The sequence below is a fragment of the Anolis sagrei genome, chromosome 2, assembly GCF_037176765.1.
Source record: "Anolis sagrei isolate rAnoSag1 chromosome 2, rAnoSag1.mat, whole genome shotgun sequence".
Taxonomy (NCBI): domain Eukaryota; kingdom Metazoa; phylum Chordata; class Lepidosauria; order Squamata; family Dactyloidae; genus Anolis; species Anolis sagrei.
The window spans coordinates 184,623,386-184,636,474 of record NC_090022.1 but is presented as its reverse complement, the minus strand read 5'-3'; the positions used below and the strand labels follow the sequence as shown (position 1 = coordinate 184,636,474).

At 40.3% G+C, this 13,089-nt stretch overlaps 1 protein-coding gene across 3 annotated transcripts in view; it reads right to left on the bottom strand.

The window, feature by feature from the left end:
- LRP1 (LDL receptor related protein 1) overlaps positions 1 to 13,089 on the bottom strand; it is a 439,797-nt gene that overhangs the window by 86,832 nt on the left and 339,876 nt on the right. For all 3 annotated transcript variants that reach the window (XM_060763011.2, XM_060763013.2, XM_060763012.2), the window contains 7 exons: positions 11,882 to 12,013; positions 9,557 to 9,784; positions 7,737 to 7,911; positions 4,773 to 4,867; positions 2,917 to 3,066; positions 1,924 to 2,067; positions 741 to 866 (listed from right to left, as the gene is read on the bottom strand). In XM_060763011.2, the coding sequence (XP_060618994.2) occupies positions 741 to 866; positions 1,924 to 2,067; positions 2,917 to 3,066; positions 4,773 to 4,867; positions 7,737 to 7,911; positions 9,557 to 9,784; positions 11,882 to 12,013 (1,050 nt within the window). The remainder of the gene's footprint in view (positions 1 to 740; positions 867 to 1,923; positions 2,068 to 2,916; positions 3,067 to 4,772; positions 4,868 to 7,736; positions 7,912 to 9,556; positions 9,785 to 11,881; positions 12,014 to 13,089) is intronic.

Here is a 13,089-nt window from a genome sequence, read left to right as displayed (position 1 = left end):
AACAGTTCTTGAGAAACATGTCTCATATGAAATAACAGGTATCTAATGAAACAGGTGACTTGTCCAAAGTTGGGTATTATGGTATTATTTATTTATTTATTGTATTTATATACCACTTTTCTCACCCCTGGTTGGGGGGGGGGGGGGGGGGTCAACGTGGTTTACAACATACTAATGGCAAAAAATTCAATGCCAACATAAAGTTAAACCAAGATATCATAATAACTAATCACTACCTATAACTGTGACTTTAAATCATTAAAACCATTAAACATAAGACATAAACAAAATTTAAACATTCATACAAAGCATTAAAATCATCTTAGTATAAATATTTAAATCACATAATCCAAAAATCGTACACTATAGCCAAGCGGTGTGTATAACCATAGCCATGTGGTATGTGGCTGTAGGGGAGAGAGATCTTTCCCCACATTTCGGGGGGGGGGGGGCGCTCAGATCTCAGGCTATCTTTGTGTGGCACCTCTGATTTTGTTGTTACTGATATAAAGCAACAGAATACCTATCCATCTGAAAAAAATGTGCCCTTTACAATTCCTGGCTACAGAACTGTCATTATAATCTGTAGTTTCATTGCTCTGCTGATCTAAACTTTCAATAGTCAACTGGTTGAGCTGTGGCACTTCACTCAGGTATTCAGACCACCAAAACTCCCCAGAAATTGGGGTAAAACTGCTGCAGGCCACAAAAACTATTGAAGCCTATAAGTAATTGTTCACCTTCACAGGACTGCTGCCCACTCTTCAGGCTATATCCAGCTGTACACATGCAGGAACGAGTTGTCTCTGAAGTCGGAAGGCAGAGCTGGGAGCAATCACCGTTGTTCACACTGCAAGGGTTGCTACCTACAACAATAAAGGAATCATCAAGGACAGAGTCACACAGTCTCCAGGTTCAGCTTCATTTTGTTGTCACATGGATGACTGTTTCAAATCACAATCAAATGTAGGCTGGCATTATGGATGAGCCAGGAAGACAGTAAAGGATATAATCAATCTCATGTGGTATAACCAAGAATTATTATGAATTCTTGAAATTCATAATAATTCTTGATTATACCACATGAGATTATGAATTCTGAAACACCACCAAATTCCAAGATAGGTTCTGTATGCTTATTCTTAAGTTAGATTTGTATGTAAGTTGGAACAGGTACATTTTTCAGAATAACTCTAGCTGTGTGTGTGTGTACATGCATGCATGCTTTGGATTACATAGGGAAGGGTTCACACTCCTGTGGTGTTTGTGTTGCTTCATGTGTCCCTGTTCAGAAGATTTCACCTCACTTGTTCCTGTGACAATGGGATATTGAAAATTTTGAGTTGTTGTGGAAACAAGGAACTGGTGATAAAGCTCCAGTGGAGGCACCTCCCCCCCCCCCCCCATGATAACACTTTCAGGAGTAATTTTCTCTTCTTAGGGTTAAAATTATCTCACTTCCTGTGCTTACATGAGGCCAATCCCATCAATACAATATACACAATATAACATAAAAACACAACAGAAAATTTAAAAAACCTAAAATACAAAACCAATGTATGTAAGCGACACAACAATGTAAAATCAAAACATTACGACATCAAAATGATCACCATGGGTAGGACCAGATTCAAGGATTAAAATTTTAAAACACTGGGAGATACAGCAATGTAAAATATCAAGGAGGGGCTCAGGGAGATGAGGTGGGATTTAATTGCACAAGACAATAAAGTGCTTCTGAGGACATTTTCTGAGTCATATGTTTGTAACCCCGTGACTGCTACACTAATGACTCTGTTCTTCCCCATCACAGAGTTCTCCTGTGAGGTTGAACAAAATTCAGTTCCCCGCTTCTCCACAACCTTTCCTTGCACCAAGGACAATCCTGCTGTCCATTATGACCCGAGGCCTCCAAGAACTTACCATGTTGCTGAATGGTCTCATCATAGATCTTCATGTGCATGACTAGTGTGGTGCTGTTACGGAGCACAACAGCTTCTGTCCCATCTTTCTTGTCGCAGGTGCCCATTTTTTCTGAGGCTTGGTCAGCCCACCACAACTTATCATCTGAGTTAGATAGAAGAATATACATGAAGTATTGACATAGGTAATCACCTAGAGGTAAGCAGCTAAGAAACAGCAATAGAAAGAGCAATCATAAATGCTGGAGCACTCTTACAACCATCATGTCACACTACACAGAGAAGCCATTGAAATCCACAAGCATGTGGACAATGTCAACAGAGAGGAGGAAACCATGAAAATGAATATCTGGCTACCAGTATTTAAAAAACTCTAAAATCAGGGCAGTAAATAAAGAACAACACTTAGAAAACATGGGTACAATAGCATTTTCCTAGAAACTAAATCCAGCTCTCAAAAACAGAAGGATGGATCAAAGTGGCTTTTATGTATTTCAAATGTGAAATCATTTGCTTATTCTTGCTCCTTCCACATACAACAAACATCTAGACAGACAAATGCAAAGACTACTTGCAAATGTTATCCTGCCCAATGGGAGGTGGTGTCTTGGCACATGGAGTCAAAAAAGGGTTAACCATTTTTTTTACAGTCAGTGACTCTTTTTCTCTTTAATTTTTTGCACTAAAAACACATTATAATCTCCCTTATCTTTTATATTTTTTGCAAGATGTGCTATTTTCCACACACAAAAAAAACCTATCCTTGTTTCTAACAAAAAGTCACCACTGCATTTTTGAAAAAATTAAAAATGTGCAAAAACTCTTGCAATCGACCTGAACAGGGATAATTTCCAGAAATGATGCAATTTTTGCATGCCTCTCTAAATAAGTGAAGATTTATATTCCTCCTCATAGATATATAGGACCTCTTTCCAATTCTTGCTTTTAAAACCTGCTGTATAGAAACATGTCTACCCTGGGAGTTGTCCCTTACCCATAACTGCCAATGCGGTGGCCTTGCGCAACTGGCTCTTCATGTTCTCTATCACTTCCAAGCCACTACCATCCAAGTTGCACCTGTTGATGGTACCATTGCCAGAGCTGATCCAGTATAGTTTGCTTTGCTGGTAATCAATGGAGAGCCCTGGAACAAAAGAGTCGTTATTAGAGGAGGCACGGCAGGATCAGATCGATGTTTGTTTTATATGGGCTTGTGAAAGGAAAATGGTGGTTGTATCCATACGCTCCCAACTCCGCCTTAAACATAACAAGTAAAGTAAACAGTTGCTACCTTCAGAATCACTTAGGACCCATCTACAGTGCCATATAATCCAGTTTCTGAATGCAGATTAACTGCATTGAACTGGATTAGATGGTAGTGTAGGCACATACAATCCAATTCAAATAAATTATTCTGTATTCTGAAACTGGATTACACAGCAGTGTAGATACAACCAGAGTCTTCAAGGCTTCAGGAGCACATTCATTCTTTCATGAAAATAGAGGGACTAAAAATGATTTAAAAATATGAATACACCTTTCTGCTTCTTATGCACATTACTTCCAGGTGCTCTGGAAAAGTGATTTGCATCCAGTAGCTCATCAGTGCTGTCTACAGTATTTCACAAATAAAATATTAGGAAGAACTATCTGAGGACAGGCATGCAGCCGGGGGGTGGGCGTGGGGGGGCTTGGGGGGCTTCAGCCCCCCCCCCCCAATTCTCATGGTGGTCCGCGAGAAGGCCTTACTGGTACATTATGTAAACTGTTTATTTATTTATTTATTTATTTATTTATTTATTTATTTATTTGGGCTTCTACCCCGCCCTTCTCAACCCCCTAGGGGGGACTCAGGACGGCTTACAAAAGGCACAATTCGATGCCCGACAATTCACAAAATACAATATACAAAATTACAATATAACATCAAAAATTATAACTAATTAAAACAATCAAAACAATATGTTTTATGAATAAACATAAAATGTTATGTTTATTCATATCCTGATCTGATCACCATGCTCAATATATCCCATATGCATGGGGGTATTGGGGTAACGATACAAAAGGTTTGCTAGGCTAGACCCTCTTTCACTCAGCTCCCCCCCCCCCCCCCCGAAACTCAGCCCTCCCCCCCCAAAACAAAATCCTGGCTACGGGCCTACCTGAGGATATTACTATTTCTTCAGAAGTACCAGACAACAGATTTAATGAGTTATGTCGGTCTGGCTCAAGGCCATTCCAAATATCAGAAACAATCCTAGATTCATGATCAAGCCAAGAGTTATAGCATTTAGAGTAGTGGTTCCCAAATTTTGGTCCTCCAGATGTTTTGGACTTCAGCTCCCACAATTCCCAATAGTTGATAAACTGGCTGGGATTTCTGGGAGTTGAAGTCCAAAACAAGTGGAGGACCAAAAGTTGGGAACATCTGATTTAAAGGAATAGCAACAAGGTTAAAAGAGGCAATTAAGTCATGAGTTATGCCTCCAGATATAGAGAAATGCTGAGAAACTAGGATCCTGACCTCTTTCTAAGTTGTTTTTTTTTTCAGGAGTGACTAGAGAAACTGCAAGTCACTTCTGGTGTGAGAGAATTGGCCATCTGCAAGGACCTTGCCTAGGGGACACCCAGATGTTTTACCATCCTGTGGGAGGCTTCTCTCATGTCCCCACATGACAAGGTGGAGCTGACAGATGGGAGCTCACCCCACTCCCCAGATTTGAACCACCGACCTTTTGATCAACAGTCCTGCCAGCACAAGGTTTTACCATTGGGCCACCGGAAGCTCCCTCTTTCAAAGTGCAAAAAGATAAAAGCAGACATAGTAGGATGACTCTGATTTCATACCAACAGGTCCTTTCTGGTTTGTGAAGAGCAGACTTCGATTGCTGCCATCCATATTGGCAATGCTGATGTTGTCCCCATCTGTCCAATAGAGCTTTCTGTGTAAAAGAGACAATTGGAAATGTCATTCTCTGCTTAGCCATTTCCATTCCCATGCCTTGTCCCATACCAATACCCCTGCTCCTAGGTTGCTTTCTCAGCATCTGAGGCCCCTTCTACACTGCCACATAAAATCCAGATTATCTGCTTTCAGCTGGATTATATAGCAGTGTAAACTCATATAATGCAGTTCAAAGTAGATAATTCCCTACTCTTCCATCTCACCCAGGATTTTAAAGATCTTATCCGTCGTATTTGGCACTATCCACTTGATTCAATGTTTTTGTTATTTATGTTATATTTTGTGTTTATTTTGCATTATTTTCTTTGATGTATTTTATTGTATTTTATTCAATGTATTATTTTATGATTCTATGCTGTATTTCTTTTGCTTTGTTGTAATTGTTGGGCTTGGCCTCATGTTAACCAGTTCGAGTCCCTTTGGGGAGATGGAGGCGGGGTATAAATAATAATAATAATAATAATAATAATAATAATAATTGAAACACAACAAGATGAGTCCACAGCAGACACTCTGCTGGCTGTTGAATTGGATCACAAGTCGGACACTTCCCAAGTGTCTAGGACTGTGTGATGTATTGGCGAATAATGCGTGCAGATCCCATTAAGGTGGCCTTCTGCAGCTGGCAGATGGTAATTTTGTTAGCGCCGATTGTGTTTAAGTGCAGGCCAAGGTCTTTAGGCACAGCACCCAGTGTGCCAATCACCACTGGGACCACCTTTACTGGCTTATTATTATTGCTGTTATTGTCATCATCATCATCATCATCATCATTATTATTATTATTAGGATTATCTGCTTTGATAATGTGGATTACATGGTAGTTTTAATTAGTCTCTCTTTTAATCATTACACGCAGCCCGCCCATTGTCATTGTGATTGCGTCTGTTGTAACTTTATATTGTTATGTATTTACATGTTTTGTTTTACGATGATGTTGCTCTTTACTGTTTGCATTTTCGGTTGTGTTTTGGTTTTATTTTTATTGTAATTTGTTGTTTAGGCTTGGCCTCATGTAAGCTGCTCCAAGTCCCCACTGGGGAGATGGTGGCGGGGTATAAATAAAGACTATTATTATTATTATTATTATTATTATTATTATTATTATTATTATTAGTGTAGAGTCAGCCTGAGTTAATCTGGAGAAACAAATAGACTAGGAATAACCAAAAAGAAAAATAACTGTAGTGAGGTAGAGGAAGATCAAGCATACTAATGCATGCAGGCATTTTACAGGCAAAAAAAGCCGTGACATAAATGTCAAACATGATTACTAAGAATTTTGTTTTAGCACTGTGTCGAGAGAAGGACTCTTGCCGAAACAACAAGCTCTCCCTTGCCAAACAATCTGTCCTAAATCAGCAGACACACAGAGTCCCACAACATTCTCAGAGCCTAGAAAATGTATTTTTCAACTACAACACCCTGAATTCTCCAGCAGAAAGGCCCATTGGTTGGGGAATTCTGGAAGCTGTACTTCAAAATGTAACTTTCCCAAGCTTTACACATTCTCAAACACTTCAGATTAACTACTTCTTCAGATCACGGGCTTCCCCTTTTAGAGCCAGGAAATCTCTTTCCATTATTCAGAAAGAGGATTTGAAATGCTAAAAAGAAGTCAAAAATTTCAGTGCGGCCCTTTTAAGATGATTACTGCCATTATGGTCAGGCTATGTACCAATTGAGGGCAGGGAAAGGCGGTGTCTCTCCTTGAATATTTTAAAGCTGGTTAAGGGGCTTAGAAACGAAGCAAATCCACTTAGGCACGTCCCTTGGGCTCCATTCAGTTCATTCCAGAACAGCGTCCTGGTACAGCTGCAACATCCACACTTCCCTTTGCTTAGGGATGCCAAGAGATAAGGGCTCGGCCACCAAATATTAATGTGCCTTTAAACATGGGCAGCACAAATAGCAACAATTTGGAGAAATAGAACCTGTGCTTTATTGTATGGTTCCTCAGGCTGTGTTTAGGGACTATCTCCTGCTAAGATAAGATAAGGTAAGGCAAGGAAGAACAGAATCGATTACAGTACTCAAATTATAGCACTATCTTGAAGCTGGAGGGCGGAAAAAACAAGGTTTGAGATGTTTCATTCACATCCAAAGAAATTAATGCTTACTGGGACAACTGTGGTTAGTTTTATGATTAATCAATATGACTTGATTCAGTAAACAATAATGAGGATGAAACACAATTTAGGATTAAAATACTGTCATTAGAAACAGACTATGGTCCTGTTCTAGAAAAAAGGTAGTGTATTAAATGAATGCGATTAGATGCGATTAACTGGAAGTGGAAGTTTTTGATCTTCCTCTCACAGACAACAAAAATCCATCTCTGCTCTGTAGCCTGTTTTTCTTCATTTTTGTATTACAAATTGTAAAAGCTGTACTTTACAATTAAATGTTAAAGGTAAAGGTTTCCCCTTGACATTAAGTCTAGTCGTGTCCGTCTCTGAGAGGTGGTGCTCATCTCCATTTCTAAGCCAAAGAGCAGGCACTGTCCATAGACACTTCCTAGGTCACGTGGCCGGTATAACTGCATAGAGCGCCGTTACCTTCCCGCAGAAGCGGTACCTATTGATCTACTTACATCTGAATATTTTTGAACTGCTAGCTTGGCAGAAGCTGGGCCTAACAGCGGGAGCTCACCCCACTCCCCAGATTCAAAACTGCCAACCTTTTGGTCAGCAATTTCAGCAGCACAGTGGTTTAACCTGCTGCACCACCAGCAGGCTCCTGTGTGATTGGTTGCCTTATATTGTAAAGAACTTTGGGTTCCAACTTTGGGAAAAGGGTAGGAAGAAAACAAAATAAAACCAACTGACCAAGCTTCCCAGACTTACCCTTTGAGAGGATGTACAACCAAGCAATGAGGTTTGTCTAATCCCTGGATCACGGCATTCTTAAATGATCCATCTAGCCGCGCAACATTGATCTGCTTCTTGTTGGCATCATAGCTGGTCCAGAAAAGGTTTCTTGACACCCAGTCCACGGCAAGACCATGGGCATTGGGTAAGTCTGTAAAATAATGTGATGGGAGACAAAGGTAAAGCCCAGAGAAAGAAAATGAAGGAAGATACTTCTAAAGCAGTGGTTCTCAACTTGTGACTCCCCAGATGGTTTGACCTTCAACTCCCAGAAATCCTAGCAGATGGTAAACAGACTGGGATTTCTAGGAGTCGTAGGCCAAAACACCTGGGGATCCACAGGTTGAGAACCACTGGCCTAGAGCAAGTTTGAGAAAATTATCATTTTGGTCTGTAATCCCAACCTTCTTGCTGACTGGAAATTATAACCTCAAATAGTTACTTTCCCAAGCTCCCAGTACTAGTGAAGCTGCAAGAACTTTAGCTTTATTAAGCACAAAAGATAAAAACAGGGTTGGGGTATTTGTCTCTCCAAATGTAGTTGGCTCAAATCCTCAACATCTCTAGGTAGTCTGGTGAGAGGCAATATTAGTTTATTTTAAAACAGTAGTTTTCAAACATTTGTGTTATTTGGACTTCCAATTTGCAGAAACCATCTGGGGGTACAAAAATCTGGGAAATAATAATAATAATAATAATAATAATAATAATAATAATAATAATAACAACAACAACAACAACTTTATTTATACCCTGCCACCATCTCCCCAAGGGACTCGGAGTGGCTTACATAAGGCCAAGCCCAACAACACATCAAAAACATCAAGCAATAATGAAATAACAAGCAATAAACAAAATAAACAATACAATTAATATAACTCATAAGTAGACAATAACACACAAGAATTTAAAAACCTATGGCTGGGCCAAATGTAATAGTTAAAACTTTAAAAATAAATGCTGGACATGAACAGAGAATGTATCTATTTGGAGGGTTTTAAATCAAAAGTAAAGAGCAAACCCAACGGATAATTAAAGTGCTTCTCAGAGGGTTCGCAGGGGATTGTTTCCTTTATTCGGGGAAGGCACATGGGAACAGCCACGTTTTCAGGCTCCTCCTAAAGACTGCCAATGTGGGGGCTTGTCTGATATCCTTGGGGAGTGAGTTCCAGAGTCGAGGGGCAACCATGGAGAAGGCCCTCTCCCTCGTCCCCATCAATCGCGCTTGCGAGGGGGATGGGTGCGAGAGAAGGGCCTCTCCAGATGAACGAAGAGATCATGTGGGTTCGTACACAGAAATGCGGTCACGCAGGTAGGCGGGTCCCAAACCGTTCAGGGCTTTGTAGGTGAGAACCTGCACCTTGAATTGGGATCGGAAGATGAACGGCAACCAATGGAGCTCCTTAAACAGGGGGGTTGACCGCTCCCTGTTGCGCCCCAGTAAGAAATCTGGCTGTCGCCCGCTGGACCAATTTAAATTTCTGAGCCATCTTCAAGGGCAGCCCCACATAGAGTGCATTACAGTAATCCAATCTGGAGGTAACTAAGGCATGGACCACCCTGGCCAGATCAGACATAATGATTATATCCAAAACATCTGAAAAACTAGAGTCTGGATACTACTATCATTTAGAATGCCATAGCTTCCCCAAACTTGGTATAGAAGTAAAAAGAAAAAAATGCCAGTAAGATACACATAAAATAGTTTTATTTCTATATGGCAGATCATGTCAATATGTAACGTAGAGTATAAGGGAGCTCTAGAGAAGAGAGGACAGAGAAAGATAAAGGAGTACCTGCAGAGACAACTGTTTCCACGCCTGTTCCATTGATGAATGCCCGCTTAATGGTTTGGGTGCGGACATCCGACCAATAGATCCTCTGCTCCATGGCATCATAGTCAACTACGGTGACGTTGTCGATGTCAGGAACAGTGAAGGAGTTGATGTAGTTGTAATATGGGTTGTCAATGTCAACCCCTCGGATCTCCATTTGGCGGGCATAGAGCAAGAACTTCTTAAACTCTGAGAAGGAGACAAAGGTCAAGTACACACGATGGGAACTTCACTCCATTTGAGTTCAGTAGATATAAAGCAGTTTGATTTTCATGTTCCAAGACTCCAAGATATGCATAACTGACCCAAGCAATTTGCACAATATAAATGCAAAGTGGTTGTGCACTTTTCACTCTATAGACTGCAACTGGATTGAATATGGTTTAATTTGAACTGTAGTTTTTTGCATACACACAACACTGGTCAACACACATTTTGATGCCTCAAATTTTAACCCTGTTTCTGTGTATACTGGACTGCTAGTTTCAAAAATGGCACCAATTTTCCCCTACTTTTTGTTGCTATAGAACATATGCCATCTAGCAATCGCCATATGCTCGGCTACAGAAAACCATGATGACCATATTTAAGAGGGTTTATGTGGCCTATCCAGTGCAATTTTCTAAATTTCTTCTCCCCCCCCCCCAACCACCCCCCCCCCCCCAGTAACAGGCCTAAAAACCAATACAGCAAGCTTTTTTTTTATTGGGCTGTGTTATCTCAGATCTAAAGTTCGCAGTTTTCCTTGTTTGTGGAGCCATAACAGTGCAAGAGCATATGGTATACCCCTAAGTATATCTGTACAGTGTCAAAAAAACTGCAACTTGCAAAGCATTCTGACATATCACAGTATTCTTCATTTAAAGGTGCAAATATAATCTGTCCCATAATTCCCCGCCGCCTACATTGGCCCTGAAACATCAAAGAAGACAGATCTATTTTAGGATAGTTTCTCATATTTCTTTTTAATGTATTCCAGCTTTTCCAAGGGATTATTTCTTAGCAATCTTATCTTAGAATTGGGATTTTGTTTCTGTATGTTTTAATTATATTTCTATTACATGTAATTTTTTATTTTACTGGGGGATAAATATTTATTTATTTATTTATTCTATTTGTATACCGCTTTTCTCAGCCGTCGGGCAACTCAGAGCGGTTAACAGCAGCAAAATTCAATGCTCAAAACATCATAAAACAGTTAAAAACAATTAAAACAGTAGCATAATACACAATCATTATACATCAATAAAACATCTCATTAACATTAAAATCAAGATCTGGTCTCATCATCCAATTGTTCCATATTCTTATTTTCATTACACTGCCTTTTCAAATGCCTGCTCAAACAACCAGGTCTTCACTTTCCTCTGAAATGCTAATATCTGTAGGAAGGGCATTCCACAGCCGAGGGGCCACCACTGAGAAGGCCCTGTCTATTGTCCCCGCTAGACGTACTTGTGACAAAGACGGGACCGAGAGCAGGGCCTCCCCAGATGGTCTTAACGTCCTAGCTGGTTCATGGGAGGAGATGCATTCGGACAGGTAGAGTGGGGCCAGAACCATTTAGGGCTTTATAGGCTAAATCCAGCACTTTGAATTGTGCCTGGTAGCAGACTGGCAGCCAGTGGAGCTGGCACAACAGAGGAGTTGTATGCTCCCTGTGCGCCGTTCCTGTTAGTAACCTGGCTGCTGTCCGTTGGACCATTTGAAGCGTCTGGACAGTCTTCAAAGGCAACCCCACATAGAGAGTGTTGTAGTAGTCTATACGGGATGTAACCAGAGTGTGGACTATATAGCTGTTGTTTTGTTCTGATAATCTTTCAAAGTATAATGTAAAGGTGTAGGAAGTACAGTTAAAAGGTTGCTTTCAGCTTCTAAGACACTGAAGTCCCCTCCCAGGAGACCTCTGAAGAGCCTCCACAATCTTTAATATTTATATATAACTGGGCAACATTCATTCCAATATTTATATATAACTGGGCAACATTCATTCCAAAAGATCAAAAGCCATGCTGCAGTTTTGTGACCAAACCCTCTAACTCCTAGATGACCTAACTGAAATGCCATAATATCTGATTTCTCAAATTCTACAGAACTGTGAGGCTTCTGCTTAGATTGAAGCTGGGACCTAGACCTGTCTGCAGTACAGATGAGACAAGAAGAGCAAGAGCAAGGAAAGGCATAACCCAAGCTATATTACTGGAGTCTTGTCCCAAATTTCTGTTAACTTCTCTATAGATGTACTCTGGGACTGAGAAGCGGACAAAAGTGCTTCCTTCTACTTACCATAGCATGTGATATTGTCCTTGGCCAGCTTCATGAGATGAGGACAGGCACAGGAATAGGTGCTATTGAAGTTGATGAGGCAGAGGTGAGAACAACGGCCTTTTCCTCCATTGGCCTCACAAGGATTGGGAACTGGAAAAACAAATAATGTGGCACAAGGTAAGCGTCCCTCTGTCTTTTACCTTATCCTATCCTATCCCATTTAAGCTGAGTTCAACGTGGGAATTCAGGGCACAAGGCACAAACAACACCTTGGGAAAAGGAGATCTGGATTTCTGGCTAGTGTGCCAGCACAAAGGGGTTCCTAAATGAACCACAGCACACCCCTAAGGCACACATTTTGCATGCAAAAGCCCTTGGCTCACTCAATCCCATGTCCCTTGCTTAGTCCCATGTAAAGTGAAACCCTTTTCTGAAGAGGATGAAAAAAACATTATACTCCTTGTGTTGTCAAACGCTGTCTTTTCCTTTGTGTATCAAGGCTGTCTTAATAATGGCAACTTAGTAGAAGTAAAATATAGAAGGTATGTGAAATTTTGATGTCTAAAGACAGGGAATGCACTCCAGATCTTAGTTAAGGCCATTATTTTTGAACTCATAAGCTTTACAGTTCAGTTTTTTTTATACAAACATCCTGTGTTTGTTTGACAAGTTTCTAGGATTATGATGCAATTGAAACAAATATAAATATTTTTTTGCAAGTCCATCATGTTTTACGTATTCCTTTGCAAAATTTGTTGCAGAGTTTTTGGTTGTTGTTTTTGCTTTTCAAAAACTTGCAGTCCTGAACAAACATTTTTTAGCAAAATAAACTAGGCCAAAAGAAACATTTTTTTGGAGGAAATCAGATGTTTAATGTATCTGGGCACCTTTCATATCGACTGTGTTTTAAGAAAGAGCAGGTAACAAGATATAGGAAAACATTTGCTACCATCCCGGATGCTGCTATCAATCAAAACAGATAATACTAAGCTAGATAGTTGAACCATCTGACCAGGGAAAACATAGTTTCCTAGGATCCTATCATTTAAGTATCAGAAGACACTACTGTATATCTGCATATGGTCTTGCTGCAATAGCCCTCTAACATCTAGAAGCACTCTAGGAGCCCCCAGATGCGCAATGAGTTAAACTCTTGTGCCTGCTGAACTGCTGACAGAAAGATCAGCAGTTCGATTTGGGGAGCAAGGTGAGCACCTATCTGTCAG